Source organism: Lethenteron reissneri, chromosome 5 (assembly GCF_015708825.2).
Source record: "Lethenteron reissneri isolate LAM-NWPU_2019-01 chromosome 5, ASM1570882v1, whole genome shotgun sequence".
NCBI lineage: Eukaryota > Metazoa > Chordata > Hyperoartia > Petromyzontiformes > Petromyzontidae > Lethenteron > Lethenteron reissneri.
Genome location: NC_083783.1, coordinates 3,770,324 through 3,790,811, shown reverse-complemented (window position 1 = coordinate 3,790,811; position 20,488 = coordinate 3,770,324). Strand labels below are relative to the sequence as shown.

Here is a 20,488-nt window from a genome sequence, read left to right as displayed (position 1 = left end):
TGCCTGACACAGGCTTCGTGCAGCGCAACTCTCAGTTCGGGCCCCAGCAGGGAGGCCCATCGGCCCTCTCGCCCCGGCCCTCCCCGGCCGGGCCCCAGATGCACGCGGCCGCCCTGGGGCCTTACCCGCCCTCCGGGGGCCCGGGGGGGTACCCTCCCCAGCCAGGGGGAGGCTTGTACGGACCGCAGCAAGGTGGGGCTGACGCAACGGGGCTGGGGGGCGGGATGGAGGGGGGGCATGTTTTTCCGGCACTGGCACAGGCCTCGGCGGCACGCGGCGGTAAATCCGATGGGGGTTTCGGTGGCCGAGACGCCGCGCGGCGCCCAGGGTGCTCGCGCTCACGCAGTCCAGCGAGCCGAGTTCGATTCCTGCTTGCGGCCAACGCCGGTAACGATTATCCGAACCGGACCTGGGCCTCCCCTAGGTCGACTCGGCCTTAAATGAGTACCTACTGCAGTGTGTAAACATCAGCAGTGGGGATACAGAGTCGGCCGAGAGCGGTGCTCGCCACAACCACTCCCTCGTGTGCCGTGCCGGCCTTAATAGGTGCTCGCTAGCAGGGCTTTCTCTGAACTGGCTGTTAAAGGCTAAAGGGGGATCTTTTCTTTCTGTCTGCCCATCTGTCTGTTATGGGGTGGGGGGGGAGAGCACGGTAACTCCGTGAAACTCTTGAGTTGCCACTCAAACTTAGCTGAGAGATAGCCGGCTTAGTTGATCAAAACTGTTGCCTGAAACTAAACAAAACAACAAACCCGGCGCTCGAAGGCCTCGCCTTGCGAAGTTGCCTCTGGCGTGAGCGCCACGCAGGGGCCCGTTTCCTCCCCGCACCTCGTCGCCGACCTCGTCCGCCGACCTTGGCGTCGTCTGTCGCTCTCTCCGCTCCCGCAGGAAACTACCAGCGCCCGTCCGGCTACGGCAACATGCCCAACGCGGCGGCCTACGCCGGCACGGGCCCCGCCATGGGCATGGCCGGCAACAGCAGCATGCAGGCCTCGGGGCCCGCCCAGGCCTACGGCGGCATGGGAGCCATGGGCCGGGGCCCGCCCTCGGGCCTGCAGGGCCGGCCCTACAACCAGGCCATGGGCGGCCCCGCCAACAGCGTGCCCGGGCACGCCGGCCTCTCCTCCATGGTGCCGAACAGCGCCATGGGCGGCGGCGGCGGCAGCGGCCACGGCCTGGGCAGCAACAGCATGGGGGGGGGCGGAGGAGGAGGGGCGGGGACGCCGGGCCCAGGTCAAGGCCCCGGGGTCGTGGGCCAGGCGGGCGGCCTGCCCATGGCCGCCGGGGGCATCGCTCTGGGTCAGGGCAGCGTCGGGATGGGGCCTCCCTCGTCCGGCATCAACCGCAAGGCGCAGGAGGCGGCCGCAGCGGTCATGCAGGCGGCGGCCAACTCGACGCATACCAGGTAGCGGGGACAGGGGGGCGGGGGGGCGGGGGGGGGTGGGGGGGGCGGGGGGGGGGGTGGGGGGGCGGGGGGGGTGGGGGGGGCGGGGGGGGTGGGGGGGGGGCGGGGGCCAGCTGCTGGGCCCTGCCCGTGATGCGTGTCCTGAGGCTTGGTGAAGCCTGCGTGGATGTCTGTCTGTGTGTGCTCTGTGGAGGACGCTGCGCTACAAACCCCGCCACCCGAATTCAATTCCCGCTCACGGCCAACACCGGTGACGATTATCTGGACCGGTTCTGGGCGTCGCGTAGGTCGACTCGGCCTCAAATGAGTGTGTAAACATCGCCATTGGGGAGACAAAGGCGGCCGGGCACGGTGTTGGCCATCCACCACCTCGTGTGCCGTTCCGGCCTTCATAGATGCTCGCTAACGTAATTTCCTCCTACAGTGTGTTAAGGCTATACGGGGGATCTTTGTCTTCGGTGTATCTGCCAATAATCTCAGTTCACGGATGATACCTGTGGATTTGTCCCATGTCCTCCTGCCAGCAGCGAGTCTTTCGCACTTTAAGCGACGGCCTCAAAGTGCATCTGGCCTGGCGCAAGCGCCGTGGTGACGTCACAGCCACTTAGTGGCCAATGCCGGCTTCTGCTGTTGTTGTTGTGGCTTGTGCGTGCGTGTTCGTGGGTGTGCATGTCTGTGGGTGTGCGTGTACATGCGTCTGCGTGCGTGGGTGCGTGTATCTGCGTGCTTGTGCGCGCTGACCGCCGGCGCCCCGCTCCCGTGTGACGCGCAGGGCGCAGTACAGCCGCCCTCAGCCGCAGAGCTACCCGGCCCAGCCCGGCCCCACCGTGCGGCCCATGTACCCGCCACAACACCCCAACTACGGCAACGCCCAGGCGCAGGCCGCCATGCTGCACCAGCACGAGCAGTACGGGTACGCGGCTCGGCTCACCGATCTGGGGGGCGGGGGGGGGGGGCAACGCGCACACGTGTACGCACGCACGCTAACATATGGGCATGCGCCGGTAACCAATCCCGGTGGCCGGCGTAACGCGAGTCGTGAACGCGCGCTGACTGGGCACGCACGGCGGACGTGTAAGTCCTGGGGCCACCGCCACGTGGTTCCTGCGTCCTCATCTCTCGGTCGCAACGGTGAAAGGCGGCGACTTGCAGTCGCTTGCTAGCCACGCCGTCCGTAGGAGGAGCGAGCGGTGGAGTGAGGGAGCGGAGTTTCTCGCGTGGTATTTGGCCTGCTCTTCCACTTTAGCCCGACGTATTGGAGGAAGTGGGTGTGCCCACACCTGACCCCACCTCCGGTTAGCACGCTTGGCTACGTACTGTGCGAAAGAAGTTCAACACACATACATGCACCACGCTGCACCTGCCGATCAACTGTCTGGTGAACCTATTTACACCGCTGGGTGGATGAACATTGGTGGTGGGGGGAGGCGGGGTGGGTGGAGATTTAAGAAACTCGGCGCATCGTTTCAACTGCCGCACCAGGACCGACCGTTGTGCCAGGGTGGCAGCCCTCCCGCCGGTTGTTGTGAGCGTCGCTTCCCTGCCTCTCGTCGCATATGGAGGGCGGCAGCCGGAAAGTGCACCTAGCCTGACACTGCCGGAGGGCCGGTCTTGACTCCGCTCGCACCGGCCGTCACATAGAGTCGGCTCGACGTTCGGCAGCAGGAGGAGCGTTGGACGCGTCACCGCTACGGAGCCGCTTGCAGTTGCACTCGATCCCGCCGTCGATGTTAACACCGTTGTGTGGTTAACTTGGCTGAGTGGCGTGTGAGAGTGTGAGTGTGTGCGTGAGTGTGTGCGAGAGTGTGCGATAGTGTGTGAGAAAGTGTGAGAGTGTAAGAGAGTGTGAGAGAGTGCGAGAGTGTGAGAGTGTGTGTGAGAGTGTGCGTGAGTGTGCGAGAGAGAGTGTGAAAGAGTGTGAGAGAGAGTGTGAGAGTGTGTGAGAGAGAGTGTGAGAGTGTGTGTGAGAGTGTGGGTGAGTGTGAGAGTGTGTGTGAGAGTGTGAGTGAGAGTGTGTGTGAGAGTGTGTGTGAGAGTGTGGGTGAGTGTGAGAGTGTGGGTGAGTGTGAGAGTGTGAGTGAGAGTGTGTGTGAGAGTGTGAGTGAGAGTGTGTGAGAGTGTGTGAGAGTGTGTGAGAGTGTGTGAGAGTGTGTGAGAGTGTGTGTGGCGGTGGTGCACCGGTCAGCACGCTGCGCTCCGAACCCGGCGACCCGAATTCGATTCCCGCTCACGGCCAACACCAGTGACGATTATCCGAACCGGTCCTGGGACTCCCCGAGGTTGACTCGGCCTCAAATGAGTACCTGGTGCGGTGTGTAAACATCGCCACTGGGGAGACAAAGGCGGACGGACGTGGTACTGGCCCACCTACCCCCTCGTGTGCCGTGCCGGTCCCAAAAATCTGTTAAGATTATACGGGCGATCTTTGTTTGTCTTTGTTGTGCACACACGCACACACGCGTGTCTGTGCGCGCGTATTTGGTTCACTGCTTAATTGGTCGATTAGAGACGGAAGGTAGCCCACTGTTTAGCGCCAGCGTGTGTGAGCCGCCTCAAAGAAAGGATTCTCCCTCTCCTCCTCCTCCGCTCTTCGTCCCCGCTCGACGCGCGTGTCGCTGGCGCCCTACAAACGGAATGCTTCATCACAGGGAGGAGGCCGCTCGCCACTCGGCAGCTCCGTTCTGTCCAAATACAACCCACGGCTCCCCCCACCCCCCGCTCCCCCCCCCCGCTCCCTCTCCTCCCCCCCGCTCCCTCTCCCCCCCCCGCTCCCTCTCCCCCCCCGCTCCCTCTCCCCCCCCGCTCCTCCCCCCTGCTCCCTCCCCCCCACTCCCTCTCCCCCTGCTCCCCCCCCCCCCGCTCCCTCTCTCCCCCCACTCCCTCTCCCCTGCTCCCCCCCCCACTCCCTCTCCCCCTGTTCCCCCCCCCCGCTCCCTCTCCCCCCCCGCTCCTCCCCCCCTGCTCCCTCCCCCCCACTCCCTCTCCCCCTGCTCCCCCCGCTCCCTCTCCCCCCCCCACTCCCTCTCCCCCTGCTCCCCCCCCCCACTCCCTCTCCCCCTGTTCCCCCCCCCCGCTCCCTCTCCCCCCCCCCCGCTCCCTCTCCCCCTGCTCCTCCCCCCTCCCCCCCCCCGTTCTCTGTCTCACCCACCCCTCTCCACATTGGTGGTGTTATTCCTACGCCCCCCCCCCCCCTCCCTGTGCGATCAACTCGGAGAGACGCGATGCTGCGGAGGTGGGAAAAGGTGGGGGGGTGGGGGGGAGCCCCGGCGATCGTGCCGCTAAGTGGCAGCGGCGCAAGAACAAATGTTTGGGCCCGGGCCAGGGCTCCTGAATAATGCAGCGAGGGGGCCGTGGGGTGAGGGGTGAGGGGGCGGTGAGGGGGGCCACAGGGTGAGGGGGGCCACGGGGTGAGGGGTGAGGGGGGGTGAGGGGGGTGAGGGGGGCCGCGGGCCGAGCGCTGCAATCAAAGAAAGCCTCGTGCACCGGGCCACGTGTTTGGAGCTTATTTGAGTAATTGTTATTTAATCATTTGCGTTGTGGAGTGTTTTTTTTTCACCGCCCCCCCCTCCCCCCCCCTACTGCAGTGTGACGTGGCCCGGGTGGATCCGCCAGTTGTGGGGAGGGGGGGGCTCATAATGGCCGTATCAGGGACGCCAAGCCCACGCCGCTGAGGGCCACCCTGCGTGTTGAACCCGGGGTCTGGGTCACCCTCTCGCTATTTCTCTCGGCAGGCTCGCGGTTAGAATCGGGGCGAGCCGCCCTGGTTCTTACGGCGTTGTGTGGTAACCGTTGTACCTATGCGACTACTCTTCGGGTCTTACGGTAAAGTCGCGTAGATAGAGAAATAATCAAATAAAAAAAATGACGATGTTTCGATCGCAACACAAGCAATCGCCTTCAGGTGAAAAAAATACAGCAGCTATTTTTCTTCCTGCCTCAGCAGTCCGCCTGCTGAATTTTTCACCCCAAGACGATTGCTTGTGTTGCGATCGAAAAGTCGTGATTTTTTATTATTTTATTATTTTTCTATCTACGTGACTTTACCGACAGACCCAAAGAGTTTGAATTCCCTGCAGTCGCGAAAGCTTTCCGTCAAAATGTGGCTGTCAGGCGACGGCCAGAGTTGTGGAGAAAATCCCTCCTCTGGCCTTCGCACCTGATTGACTCACAAGCGACGAGGTCACATTTATCATCCCTCGATCTAAGAGCAAAAAAATTAACCCGTAATAACAAAGTTTTTCACTATAAATCCTTTATATGCGTGGCGGCTAGAGTCCTCTCGTCCTCTGGCTTGAGATGGCTGCCACCTATGGGTCAGATGATTGCCTGGCACCATTAAGCAATTGGTAATTAAATATTATTGATTTTTCCTAAAAAGTGTAAAATTTTGGAAAAAAAATTTCACGAAAATAAATTGTCACGCACAACGAGTCTGTGTGGAAAATGTCAGCTCGATTGGATCACGGGAAGTGGGGTAAAAAACGACCAAAAGATTTGCACGGTCATAAGCGCGCAAGCAAGCAAGTGAACTTAATATAAAGGATTTAATAAGGAAGATTTCTCCAAAAATCTGGCTGTCGCCTGATGGTGCTGGTTGTAATTACTGGCGAAACGTCGCGCTGCTCGAGTTGTAAATGCTGTGGGTTTACTCTCCAACACACCGGAGCACTAAATTAGTAACTAATTGGCATGTTCTGTTTACACGACAAACCTTACTAATTGGCTGTGTGGGTGGTGGTGGATTTAACAACACATTTATATTTACGCGATCTAACCCAAAAACAAACTCTTATGAACTATAAACAAAGTATGTACTTTACCAGGTAAGGCCCGCTGAGGCGACCTGGCCACAAATGACAGGTCAACAAAGTGGCTCGTCGCCGTGTGGGAACGGTATCACGGCCAAATGCTCTCAACGCAGACTGATTCTAAATGTGGAGGGAAAAACCGGAGGACCCAGAGAGAAATCCGCGTGACAACAGGGAGAGAGACACGCAAACTCCAAATATACAGCAGCAGGCGTCAGGGTCGGGATCGAACCCACGACCTCCTGTATACCAGGCGAGGTAGTTAACATCTCATAGCCACTGTGATGATGATGAGAGAAAGAGACACACAAACTCCAAATATACAGCAGCAGGCGTCAGGCGAGGTAGTTAACATCTCCTAGCCACCGTGATGATGATGATGATGAGAGAGAGACACAAACTCCAAACATACAGCAGGCGTCAGGGTCGGGATCGAACCCACGACCTCCTGTATACCAGGCGAGGTAGTTAACATCTCATAGCCACTGTGATGATGATGAGAGAAAGAGACACACAAACTCCAAATATACAGCAGCAGGCGTCAGGCGAGGTAGTTAACATCTCCTAGCCACCGTGATGATGATGATGATGAGAGAGAGACACAAACTCCAAACATACAGCAGGCGTCAGGGTCGGGATCGAACCCACGACCTCCTGTATACCAGGCGAGGCAGTTGACATCTTACCACGGCGGCACCCCCATCCATATGCCCCGTCTGCTTCACGAGTGTACGTTGTAGATCTCGTGAGGTCATTAGAAACGAAGCCGCCCACTGTGTGCCGACGTCACGGGTCCCTATTTGATGGAGTTGAAAAACCCACACCGCAAACTACTCGATTGGAACTCCACAGATCAACTTCGCCCCCCGACTGGCAGACTAATGCATAGGTACAGCTGCTGCTGGGGGTGCACTTGGCCTAGACCACGTAATCAACATCACCCACCCCCCCCCCCCCTTACTGTGACAGTACCGCACACCGTGTCCGTGAACCACAATGCCTTCGTGATAGCCTTGTTGCTGTATATTAGAAAGAACAAAAGCGTCATGCCTGGATTCCTGTCTGCCTGGCTGTGGCTGGAGCACAGCCGAGTGTGGGATGTGTATCCCACGCAAATGATCGGGAGACTCTTTATCATGTTGTCATATGACGTCGTGCTTTCACGATCATAGCACCATGCTATATTAGAACAAAGGAGGGAGGCGAGGGAGGTAGAGACGGGAGGAAAATACGGAAAACAGTGTAAGGGGAGAGGGGTGGAGAGAGAGTGACAGGGCAAAGGAGCAAACCAGAAAGAGGGGAGCGAGGGGAAATCGACGAGCAGTGTGAGAGAGGGGTTAGGGAGAGGCAAGAGAGACTTGAGATGGGAGAGGAGGGTGAGAGGAGAGAGAGAAACGGAGAGAGTTCGGGGGGTGGGGGGGAAGTGGGTGAGATGCAGTGGAGGGAGGAAAGGAATGAAGAGGGAGGAAGTAGAGGAATAGAGAGACACAGACAGAGTAAGAAATCGTGATGAATTGCGATGTTACGTACAGAGAAGGCACGGGTAAGGTGGAGAGAGACAGGGCTCGGTATCAGATTAAAAGTTTTGCTGGCTGGCTGGCTGGGAGGGACAGACTGTCACGGCAAAATGACGTGTGGGTTGCTAGTTATTATAAATTGCGATAATTAATTGAATTATCAGTGGGGATGTGAGATGCCAAGGGGCAGTGGGTGTCTGTGTGTCTGTGGAGAGGGGGAGTGCAGCGGCTAGCACGCTGCGCTAGGAACCCGGCGACCCGAGCTCGATGAATTGATCCTGGGACTCCTCCCCTAGGTCGACTCGGCCTCAAACGAGTACCTGGTGCGGTGTGTAAACATCGTCCAGAGACAAAGGCGGTCGGGCGTGGTGCCGGCCGCCCACCCACCCCCTCGTGTGCCGTGCCGGCCTTCATAGGTGCAGCACTTGCCCCAACAGTCTGTTAAGGTTATACGGGGGATCTGTGCCTTTACCCCTGGTTGCAGGCAAAGCGGCTACCAGGGCATGAACCAGGCGGGAGGAATGATGGGCGGAGGCTCTCCTTACGGGCAGCAGCAGCAGCAGCTGAGCGGGGGCGGCCCGACCATGATGAATCAAGGGGGCCCACCCTACTCCGTCCCAGGGCACATGGGGCCCAACTCCACAGGTGAGCACATGCTAACACGCGCACATGTGCCGCTCACCCACTCACCAACTCGCTCACCCACTCGCTCGCTCACCACACTGCAGGTCACTGCACACACACCCACTCACTCACGAACCCACTCGCTCACCCGCTCGCTCACCCACTCGCTCACCCACTCGCTCACTCAGCACACTGCAGGTCACAGCAACACACCCACCCACTCACTAACCCACTCACCCGCCAACTCACCAACTCTCTCACCCACTCGCTCGCTCACCACACTGCAGGTCACAACAACACACCCACTCACTCACTAACCCACTCACCCACTCGCTCGCCCACTCACCAACTCGCTCACCCACTCGCTCACTCAGTACACTGCAGGTCACAGCAACACACCCACCCAATCACTAACCCACTCACCCACTCGCTCGCCCACTCACCAACTCGCTCACCCACTCACCAACTCGCTCACCCACTCACTTACTCACCACACTGCAGGTCACAGCAACACACCCACCCACTCACTAACCCACTCACCCACTCGCTCACCAATTCGCTCACCCACTCGCTCACCAACTCACCACACTGCAGGTCACAGCAACACACCTACTCACTCACGAACTCACTCACCCACTCGCTCGCCATCTCGGTCACCGACTCACCCACCTACTCACTCGCCACACTGCAGGTCACCTCAGCTTATCTCTCTCTGCTTCTTCCCTCGCCCTGCTCCACTCCGGAATCCCCTCCTCCCATCATCATCATCATCGTCGCCATCACCGTCTGTTTTCCCCCAAACAAACCCTTCCTGTTCGTTGCTGGCCGCTTGACGTAATTTTGGGCCTCTTGAGCCATTCCTTATCTTGAATAGATTCATATAGTGGCAGGTGGCAGATGGCAGCGCTGTATCCCACGCAGAAGGGAGAGGTGATATCGGTCCGCATCGTTGCTGCACCTCCTCCTCCTGGCGAGCCGGGGTGTGTGTGTGTGTGTAATGGGTTGGGGGGAGGCACGATTTTGGTACAAAGTTGCGTTTCTCTCAGGGACCTACCCTGTGTTTGCCCACTTCAGCAATTGTTTCTTGCCGTGGTTGTCCTCCCACCTGATGACGGGCGCTTGTGTGTTGCGCCCGAAACGTCGTGAGTTAATTTATTTTATTTTCTACCCACGTGACTTTACCGAAAGAACCAAAGAGTATGGATTCATGCAGTCAGGAAAACTTCAAATCCAGATTGCGTGTGACCCTCGCTGCTGCCTGCACCGTGCCGGATCATGGGCAGCCGCGTGTGGCTCAATTTGGGGTGGGGGGTTTGGGGTTGGGGGGGGGGGCTGGGGGAGGGTTGGGGGGGCTGGAGGGGGGGGGGCTGGAGGGGGGGGGCTATGCCAGAGTGTTTGAGCAACACGAGAGCCTCCCGCTGTGTGTGGTGACGCATGGGCACAAAGACAAAGGTCCCCCATGTAGACTTTACAGACTGTTGGGGCAAGTGCTGTTAGCGAGTTGCACCTGTCAAGGCCGACACGGACACACACCATACCCGGCCGTCTTTGTCTCCCCAATGCTAATGTTTCTACACCAGATTTGAGGCTGAGTCGACCTAGGGGAGGCCCAGGTTCGGTTAATCGTCACTGGTGGCGTTGGCCGTGAGCGGCAATCGAACTCGGGTCGCCGGGTTCGTAGCGCGGCACGCAAACCGCTGCGCCACCGCTCCGCACACACCTACATACACACATGCACACATATGTAAAAAAAGATCCCCCTTATAGCCTGTAACAGACTGTAGGGGCAAGTGCTGTTAGCAAGCACCTATGAAGGCCGGCACGGCACACGAGGGGGTGGGTGGCCAACACCACGCCCGGCCGCCTTTGTCTCCCCAGTGGCGATGTTTACACATCGCACCAGGTACTCATTTGAGGCTGAGTCGACCTAGGGGAGGCCCAGGACCTGTTCAGATAATCGTCACTGGTGTTGGCCGTGAGCGGCAATCGAACCCGGGTCGCCAGGTTCGTAGCGCAGCGCGCTAACCACTACACTACCGCTCCACACATACATACACACATGCACACATACACAGACCCATGTAGAAACACGCACAGATTTCATGTGTTCACAGGTGCATGCCCACACACGCCCATTTACAGGCGTGTGTGTGCTGACACGCACAGTCTCATAGAGGCACTTATAGAAAAACCCACGCACGCACGCTCGTACACACGCACGGTATGTACGATATTGAACTTCTTTCGCACCGTACGTAGCCAACGCGCTAATCGGAGGTGCGAGGGTAGGACAACAAACTAACATACAAAAAGCAGTTCTAAATAAATCAGTTTTTAATCGAGATGATTTCAAAGTGGATATCTCCAGTATCTTCCTAATATCTGGAGGAAGGTGCGTTCCAGACGGCCGCAGAAGCGCGTGACCACCACCGTCTTTGTCCGACGGCCAGCCAAAAGCCGCTGCTGCTGCTGCTGCGAGGATGACCGGAGCTCGCCAGGTGGTTTATGCTCCTTGGCGAGATGCACGCACACGCACGCACACGCACGCACACGCACGCACACGCACGCACACACGAACAAGCACGCACACGCACGCACACGCGGAGGAGAGCAAGGGCACGGCGCGCGTCGCCCACTGAACTTACTTTCCCGGGCGCATTCAACACACGCACAAAAACAACACAAGAAAGGAGGCCTTGGTTTTCAAGAACTGCCTGCGCATAATTGAACACTCGGAGCCCGGCGTGCCTCGATCCTGCCTCGATGCTGATTAGAGGCAAGGCGAGGGAAGAAGGCGTCGGGGATCGAAGGGGGGGTGGGGGAGGAGGGTGGAGGGACGAGGGGGGGGGTCATTAACATGCAAAGCAGGGGGCTTCTCTTCTGACTTGCAGATGAGCGGGTAATGAGGCTGGAGATTAGGGGCAGCAGCGTGGCTCTCTCTCTCTCTCTCGCGCCGCCGTCGCCACGCTCCCCCGTCCGAGATAATTGATTCGAGGGCTCCTGATTGGGTCTGTGCGTGATAGGTCCTGCCTGCCGCTCCCGACTGTCTGGCCGAGTCCGTGCGGGCAACGTTGGCGGTTTAATGCGCACGCTTGCGCGAGAGTGTCTCTGTCTGCGTGTGCTCGCTAACAGCACTTGCGCCGAAAGTCTGTTTGGGCTATACGGGTGGTCTTTGTCTTGTGTGTGTGTGTGTGTCGGGGTGATCCGCGCTATTAGTCGAGTTCATGGCCACCAACACCGGTGACGATTATTTTAACCAGTTCTGGGCCTCGCCTAGGTCGACTCGGCCTCAAATGAGTACCTGGTGTGGTGTGTAAACGTCGCCACTGGGGAGACAAAGACTGGCTACCCACCCCCTCAATTGGTGCTCGCTAATGACACTTGCCCCAAAACTCTGTTTAGGCTGTACAGGAGATCTTTTTTCTTTGTCTTGTGCTCTGAACTGGACTAACAGAGTGGTTATTGTCGGTGTTGTTGTGAATCCATGCAGCAGCGCCATTGCTTGGCCGCGTGCGTGCCGTGGGTGTGCTGCGTGTTTGCTGCATGCGCGGTGTGCTGCGTGTGTGCTGCGTGTGCTGCGTGTGTGCTGCGTGCGTACCGTGTGTGCCACGTGTGTGCTGCGTGTGTTGTGTGTGTGCTGTGTGCGTACCGTGTGTCCTGCGTGCGTGCCGCGTGCGTACCGTGGGTGTGCTGCGTGTGTGCTGTGTGTGTCCTGCGTGTGTGCCGCGTGTGTGCTGCGTGTGTCCTGCGTGTGCCGCGTGTGTCCCGCGTGTGTGCCGCGTGTGTGCCGCGTGTGTCCTGCGTGTGTGCCGCGTGTGTGCCGCGTGCGTCCCGCGTGTGTGCCGCGTGTGTCCTGCGTGTGTGCTGCGTGCGTCCCGCGTGTGTCCCGCGTGTGTGCCGCGTGTGTGCGTCCCGCGTGCGTCCCGCGTGCGTCCTGCGTGTGTGCTGCGTGCGTCCCGCGTGTGTGCCGCGTGTGTGCCGCGTGTGTGCCGCGTGTGCTGCGTGCGTGTTGCGTGCGTGCTGCGTGTGCTGCGTGTGTGCTGCGTGTGCTGCGTGTGTGCTACGTGTGCTGTGTGTGCTGCGTGTGTGCTGCGTGTGTGCTGCGTGTGCTGTGTGTGTGCTGTGTGTGCTGTGTGTGCTGTGTGTCCTGCGTGTGCTGTGTGTGTGCTGTGTGTGTGCTGTGTGTGCTGTGTGTCCTGCGTGTGCTGTGTGTGTGCTGTGTGTGTGCTGTGTGTGCTGTGTGTGCTGTGTGTCCTACGTGTGCTGTGTGTGTGCTGTGTGTGCTGTGTGTCCTGCGTGTGCTGTGTGTGTGCTGTGTGTGTGCTGTGTGTGCTGTGTGTGCTGTGTGTCCTACGTGTGCTGTGTGTGTGCTGTGTGTGCTGTGTGTGCTGTGTGTCCTGCGTGTGCTGTGTGTGTGCTGTGTGTGCTGTGTGTCCTACGTGTGCTGTGTGTGTGCTGTGTGTGTGCTGTGTGTGCTGTGTGTGCTGTGTGTGTCCTACGTGTGCTGTGTGTGTGCTGTGCGTGTGCTGTGTGTGTGCTGCGTGTGCTGTGTGTGTCCTACGTGTGCTGTGTGTCCTACGTGTGCTGCGTGTGTGCTGCGTGTGTCCTGCGTGTGCTGCGTGTCCTGCGTGTGCTGCGTGTGTGCCGCGTGTGTGCCGCGTGTGTGCCACGTGTGTGCTGCGTGTGTGCCGCGTGTGTGCCGCGTGTGTGCCGCGTGTGTGCTGCGTGTGTGCCGCGTGTGTGCCGCGTGTGTGCCGCGTGTGTGCTGCGTGTGTCCTGTGTGTGCTGCGTGTGTGCCGCGTGTGTGCCGCGTGTGTGCCACGTGTGTGCTGCGTGTGTGCCGCGTGTGTGCTGCGTGTGCTGCGTGTGCTGCGTGTGTGCTGCGTGTGTGCCGCGTGCGCGGTCTCTCCGCCTCTTAGTATTCTCTGTGCAGTGGCCGTAGCTGTGCCTGCCTCTCTCCCCCTCTCCCGCCCTCCCTCTCTCTCGCACTTAATTTCCCGTGCGCGCCGCGCGCTGTGACCTTGTGGCGGCTGCGTGCTGCTCGCACGCGCACACTTTGTTTGACGCAAATAAATAACGACCATCGATTGCGACCGAGCTCAATCCACTGCTGGACGAAGTCCCCCCCCCCCCCCACGCCGCCCTGCTGGTTGAGCGGGGTTGGTGATCCGGCTCGGATGTCGGCCGCCACCGAATTCAGAACCCGGTCCCGCACCTGGTCGACCCGAGCCCTCAACACGGGGGGGGGGGGGGGGAGGCATCAACGAGTGCAGTGCATGGGAACGCGCCAGCTACAGAGAGGCGATGAGGAGTTGACTAACTGTCGGTGAGTGAGTGACCCAAGTTAATTAGTGAGTCCAGCAACTTGGAGAAATGTTAATTTGTGTGCGAGTGTCGTGGTGTAGCGGTTAGTGCTACGCTGCGCTACAAACACGGCGACCTGAGTTCGATTCCCGCTCACGGCCCACACCAGGGACGATTATCTGAAATGGTCCCGGGCCTCCCCTAGGTCGACTTGGCCTCAAATTAATATTTGGTGCTGTGTGTAGTGGACATCACCGCTGGGGTGATGCCCACTCGCTAACAGGACTTGCCCCAACAGTTTGTTAAGGCTGCACGGGGGATCTCTGTGACTACTGCGCATGAGACACAAACGGTCATTGAAGCCGCGCGGACGAATTGCTGCCGAACGCCGGATCGACGCCGCCGCCCGGCACCGGTTCGCCCGGCCCGCAGTCATAGCGCGGCGATGGCCGAAGCTGCCCGGGGGGGGGGGGGGGGGGGAGCCGGGGGGGGGGGGAGGCAGGGGGGGGGGGCACTCGGCATCACACCGGCCTCCGTTTGACGCGCCGATCCCGTCCCTGCAAATTAACCCCCATCGCCGGAATCGCCGGAGCCTTTGAATCGCTTAATCCCTCGCTCATCTTCACAGGAAATTTGCATAGCCTTATTGGCCTGTAACGGCAAGATAACCTTTCTTTCAGGCTTTTAATTTCTCTCTCTCTCTTCTCTCTCGCTCCCCTCTCTCCTCTCTCTCTTTCTCTCCGAGTGCCCGTGCCTTCTCGCTGTAGATGTCAATGTTGCATATTAAGCAGAGGCCGAGCGCGTGTGCGCACGCACGCATGCATGCGCGTAGCTCTTTGTGTGGGTCTATGTGGGCGACCGTGGGGGTGAGCGTGCCTGCGAGCCTGTGAGCGTGCCTGCGTGCATGCGAACGTGCGTGCCTGCTTGCGTGCGAACGTGAGTGTGCGAGCGTGTGCCTGTGAGCGTGCCTGTGAGCGTGCCTGTGAGCATGTGCCTGTGAACGCGTGTTCGAGAGTGATCGTGCATCTTCCTGTGCATGAATTTGTGTGGCTGTGGTTTGGAAGACAAAGGCAACCGGGCGTGGGGTGCTGGCCACCCACCCTGTTGTGTGCCGTGCCGGCCTGAATAGATCTTAATAGGCGCTCACTAACAGCGCTCGCCCCGGCAGTCTGCCAAGGCTACATGGAGGAATCTTTGTCTCTGTGTTTGTGTGCACGTGGCTGAGCATGCGCGTGTGTGTGTGTTTATGCATCTGCGTGTGTGGGTGCATGGCTATGCTCGCTATAATAGCACTTTCCCCAACAGACTGTTAAGGCTATATGTGAAGGAATATTTGCTTTTGTCTGTGTGTGTGTCTGTGTGCATGGCTGCAAGTGCGTGTGTGTCTGTGTACATGCATGACTGTGAGTGCGCGTGTGTCTGTGTGCATGGCTGCAAGTGCGTGTGTGTGCATATAAATTTGCGTCACATGTATGCCTACGTGCGCGCGCGCGCGCGTGTGTGTGTACGTGCATACGTGTGTATGCTTAGTATGCACCATCCAGCGCACACAGTTGCGAGCGGTCAGGTGTGTGTGTGTGTGGGTACGTGGTGGGGAGCGGTGGCGCAGTAGTTAGGGCACTGCGCTACGAAACGCGGCGATTCGACTTTGATTCGCGCTCACGGCCAACACCAGTGGCAAATATCTCCACCAGTCCTGGGCCTCCCCTAGGTCGACTCAGCCTTAACCCGGGTGGTGGTGGCACCCGCCCGTGAACCGTTGCTGTGGAGGCAGCAGCGAGGGTTGATGGATCGCACGCAGATGGGAGGTGCCGTGTACCCCGGCTGCCCAGGAGAAGGCGGTACGGCCAGTGGACTAATCGCCATCCATTTCCATCTGCAAGGGGGATGGAAAGAGATGGGCGTGGGTTTTATTCGTGCGCTCCGCTCCGGTTTCCTCCCAAGGGGCCGAATTTTTTTTACTTAAAACCCAACGCAGCAGCGGCAGGTCCCTCTGAACGAGTGAGGTCGGTGAAGCGAGCTCCCTTGTCGCGATGCGTGACCGACACTGGTCTCGCGTGTGAGCTGATTTTGTTTGGAACTTTTTGTTTGGCGCACTTTGCCCCCCCCCCCCCGCCCACCCCCCGCCACTCTTCCCTTTGCCTCGTATGAAATCCCCCCCCCCGCTCGCAGTGCCCCCGTGAGCGGGGCAGCGAGCCCGATCCTTCACCCCGGCTCAGAGCCCAGGAGCACTTCTGCCGTGGAATTTCTGTACCCCCCCCCCCCATCTCTTGTCGTGGTTCGTGCCTTTTACCACCGGGCTCTTGTTAAAATAACAAACAAAATATTAAAACCCCATCAGCATCGTGGGAAGACAAAGGCGGCCGGGCGTGGTATTGGACCCGTCCTGGTTGATGACCGCCCGCGGGCCCGGCCCCTCCCCTTGGGTTTTGCGAGAGTCGACGATCCCCCGCTGACGGGTGATCATCGCGGAACTCAAATGAAGCCCGGGGTCCATTCATCAGCGGAACTCGGAGACTTCTCCCGCCGCTGCTGGCGTCGGCGACCGTCATCCGTCCGCCTCTTTGCCGGGAACAACCGATCAATATTTAACGAGACGCGTCCGCGCGCCCGTCGTTCCGCCCGTGCCGCCCGTTGGAGTGGAGCGCGGGATCCCAATATCTGGGGGCTGGCGGCGGCGTTAGGCCCCCAAATAAAATCGGCGGCGGAGCGTCCGGGCCCCGGTTGAGGCTCGCCGGCATCGCGCGTGCCGGAGGAGGGGGCCTTGGTGCACGCGGCCGGGAAACGGAACGGCTCCGCTGTTGCGGCGAGCGGGCCGCCACCCTCCCTGCAATCGCAGGGTCGTTCTCAGCGAGTTGGCGACGCGAGAGCCGAGTTCACTCTTGGCAGAGTTTTGACGGAGGGCGGCGAGGGTTTGTGCGCTCGCGCGTGCGCGCCGAGCTCCTAACCCCCCCCCCCACCGTCACCCCCCCCACCCTCCTCCTCCTCTACCCAATCTGCTGCCTGTCATCCCGAGACTCTGCACCCCCCCCCCCCATCCCCGTCATCCTCGTTTCTGCTCTCGCTCGCAAAACACTGACGTGAACCCCTCCCTCCCTCCCCGGGATGTGAGACGGGCAGAAGGAGGCAGCCTGGCTCGAGGCCTGCGTTGTTTTGTGAGAATAAATAATGTAGGCTCGGGGTGGGGGCGGGGGGGGGGCGTGTTTGCTTTGATCTGCGCGCCGCTCTCGCGCGGCCCCTTTGGCGCGCGGAGCCCGGCTCCGTCTCCGAGGGGCCACACCAACTCCGCTAATATCGCTGATTTGTTTTTAATGATTAATTAACGAGGGCCCCATGAATTATTTACCCGCGCTAATTCAACGCGCGCGCGAATTAATGGCGCGCGCGCCAACGCGTTCCGCACCGCCGCCGGTGCGGAACGCTCGAGGAGCGGTAAACAAACGGGCACGTCCGGGGAGCACCGGGGAAGCACCGGGGAAGCACCGGGGTTGAACTGGGAAGCGCCGGGGAAGCACCGGGGAAGCACCGGGGTTGAACGGGGAAGCACCGGGGTTGAACTGGGAAGCACCGGGGAAGCGTGGGGAAGCACCGGGGAAGCACCGGGGTTGAACTGGGAAGCACCGGGGAAGCGTGGGGAAGCACCGGGGAAGCACCGGGGTTGAACGGGGAAGCACCGGGGAAGCACCGGGGTTGAACGGGGAAGCACCGGGGAAGAGATGGGGAAGCACCGGGGTTGAACGGGGAAGCACCGGGGAAGCACCGGGGTTGAACGGGGAAGCACCGGGGAAGAGATGGGGAAGCACCGGGGTTGAACGGGGAAGCACCGGGGAAGCACCGGGGAAGCACCGGGGAAGCACCGGGAAAGCGTGGGGAAGCACCGGGGTTGAACGGGGAAGCACCGGGGTTGAACGGGGAAGCACCGGGGAAGCACCGGGGTTGAACAGGGAAGCGTGAGGAATCTTCTTGGTTCTTTCGGTAAAGTCACGTAGAAGGGATGTAATAAAATAATAAAAATAAAACATAATAAAATAATATAATAAAATAATATTTTATTACTTCCCTTCTACGTGACTTTACCGAAAGAACCAAGAAGATGAATCCCTGCAGTCACGAAAGCTTCAAATCGAAATTTAAGCGTGAGGAAGTGCAGGGAAGCACGAGGAAGCGCAGTTGATGAGTGGGTAAGCGCGGGGGAAGCGAACGGAAGCAGACTGCGCCGTGGTAACCAGGGCGGCTCTCGTGTCTTCCGATGGCACTCGCGAAACACAAAGCACGGCTCGTATCACGCGTGATGGGACCGAGTGTCGGGAGAGGAGAGGAGGGATCGGAGGGAGCGGAGGAAGCAGGGGAAGAGGAGGGAGAGGAGGGAGCGGAGGGAGCGGTGGGCCTGTCGGATTCGGGGATTTGCAGATTGGGAGCGCGTGCGGCGAGGCGGCGGTGGTGGCGGGACGGGGCATGGCGCCCGCGTGCTCGCGCATATCTCCGAGTGCAAATGAGGGAGCGGCCCCCGTCGGCTGGGGGCACCGCGGCCCACGGGGAAACGCGTGTGGCACGGCACGGCCCGTCCGTGGCCCGCTCTCCCCCGGTAGCTCGCCGTGGATATGCCCGTTCCTACGACCCTGCTTGTCCCAAGCACCACCGACTTGGCAACGACAAACAACGCGGCAATAACATTGCTAATGGCTGGCCTGTACCCGTGTGTGTATTCGCGTGTGTGTGTTGTGTTTGGTGTGTAGCTTTGTCTCTGTTGTGTATCGTGTGTATGTGTGCGTGCAGCATGTGAGGTGTGTGAATGTGTGTGAATGTGTGTGTGTAGAGTGGGTTGTGTGTGAGCGTGTGTCGTGTGTGTGTGTGTGTAGTGAGCAGTGTGCACGATGTCACATGTACACACACGCTCTCACACACGTGCGCTCTCACACACACACACGTTCTCACACACACACGCGCTCTCACCACACACACACACACGTTCTCACACACACACACACGTTCTCACACACACACACACGTGGTTCTCCGACCGCCTTCATTCCCTCGTCTAATTCATCCGGTAGCCACCATTTTGGTGGCTCCAAGATGGCGGTGTTGCTGTGGTGACGTCCCGGCGCTCCCCTCGCTCTTCACACAGCTCCTCTCCCGCCCGCCCAGTGCCGCCTGTGCCGCACGGCAGCTGTAGCCGGTGCCCGCACGAGCCGCGATGCCCATGGAAGTGGCACAAGCGCTCGCACATTCACGTCGCAGGCACGGGCCCTGCCCGGTCTCTCGCACATCTCATCCCCCTCCTCTCCCCGTCCCCTCTCTCCTTGCTGTCTCCTCCCTCCCCTTCCCTTATCTCCCTGTCTCTTCTCTCCCTGCTGTCTCCCTGTCTCCTCTCTCCCTGCTGTCTCCCTGTCTCTTCTCTCCCTGCTGTCTCCCTGTCTCCTCTCTCCCTGCTGTCTCCCTGTCTCCTCTCTCCCTGCTGTCTCCCTGTCGTCTCTGCCGGTCCCCTCTCTCCGTGCTGTCTCCTCCCTCCCCTTCCCTTCTCTCCCTGTCTCTTCTCTCCCTGCTGTCTCCCTGTCTCTTCTCTCCCTGCTGTCTCCCTGTCTCCTCTCTCCCTGCTGTCTCCCTGTTTTCTCTCTCCCTGCTGTCTCCCTGTCTCTTCTCTCCCTGCTGTCTCCCTGTCTCACCTCTCCCTGCTGTCTCCCTGTCTCTTCTCTCCCTGCTGTCTCCCTGTCTCCTCTCTCCCTGCTGTCTCCCTGTCTCCTCTCTCCCTGCTGTCTCCCTGTCTCTTCTCTCCCTGCTGTCTCCCTGTCTCCTCTCTCCCTGCTGTCTCCCTGTCGTCTCTGCCGGTCCCCTGTCTCCCCGCTGCCCCTCCCACTGCCCTCTGCGTCTGCTGCGTCCCCGTTTCTCCGTCTCACTCGTTCAGTCTCCCGTGTGTTTAACCAGGAGAGTGAATTGGCTCATTGTTGAGACGCTCGTGCGCACACAACATGAGCGCTGGGTGAGACAAAGGCGGCCGGGCGTGGTTACTGTCCACGGCTGCTCCCTCCCCCTCGTGCGCTGTGCCGGCCTTCATCGGTGCCCCTCGCTAACGGCACTTGCCCTAACAGCCTGTTCAGGCTATAGGAGGGGGGGGGGATCTTTGTCTTTGTCCTGCGTCTGATAATCGACCTCCACATAGGGAAAGAGAAAAATTAAAATGAGAGGGGGGGGGGGGGGGGGGTCTGGATCTTCTAAGCCCCCCAAAAGTACGAGGGTCGATGAGAGCGTTCCGAGTTGTTTGAGCAAGCAGTACGACCCCTTCCTTTGTCCGGCGCTCCACGTAGAGACAATAACGTCGTGTTATTGGTGTAAGCTGTTGGGGGTTGTGGGCCGTGGTGGTTGTGGTGGTGGTCGTGGTTGTGGTTGTTGTGGTTGTGGGCCGTGGTGAGTAAGTCGCTCGCCCCCTCTGTGCTGTGAGCAGGAAACTCAGGCCCCCCCCAGCACATCATGTCCCCCCCGGGGACCCCGGGGATGACCCCGGGGCCCGAGGGAGGCATGGGCCTCCAGGACGGGAAGACCCCTCCTCCACCGCCCAGCGAGAACAAGTCTAAGGTGCGTGGCAAGTGAGGACCGACTCGCTCGCTCACTCGCTCACTCGCATGCTCACTCACACACACACTCACTCGCTCTCACTCACTCGCTCACTCTCACTCCGTCTGACTCGCACGCTCGCTCTCGCTCACTTACTCGCTTGCTCTCACTCGCACTCACTTTCTCACTCACTCACTCAGGTTAGGTGCACTATGAGGCCACGTGAAGTGTCGAAGGCTCGTTGCTGGCCGGAAATCACGGGACAGTCCCAGGTGCCA

The 20,488-nt window shown here is 59.8% G+C and overlaps 1 protein-coding gene across 1 annotated transcript in view; it reads left to right on the top strand.

The window, feature by feature from the left end:
* The first annotated feature begins 6 nt into the window (after window positions 1–6).
* Window positions 7–20,488, top strand: part of LOC133351287 (AT-rich interactive domain-containing protein 1A-like) — a 37,438-nt gene continuing 16,956 nt past the window's right edge. The window contains exons 1-5 of the mRNA XM_061566385.1: window positions 7–192; window positions 889–1,405; window positions 2,178–2,318; window positions 8,215–8,375; window positions 20,101–20,231. Of these exons, the coding sequence (XP_061422369.1) occupies window positions 99–192; window positions 889–1,405; window positions 2,178–2,318; window positions 8,215–8,375; window positions 20,101–20,231 (1,044 nt within the window). The 5' untranslated portion in view covers window positions 7–98. The remainder of the gene's footprint in view (window positions 193–888; window positions 1,406–2,177; window positions 2,319–8,214; window positions 8,376–20,100; window positions 20,232–20,488) is intronic.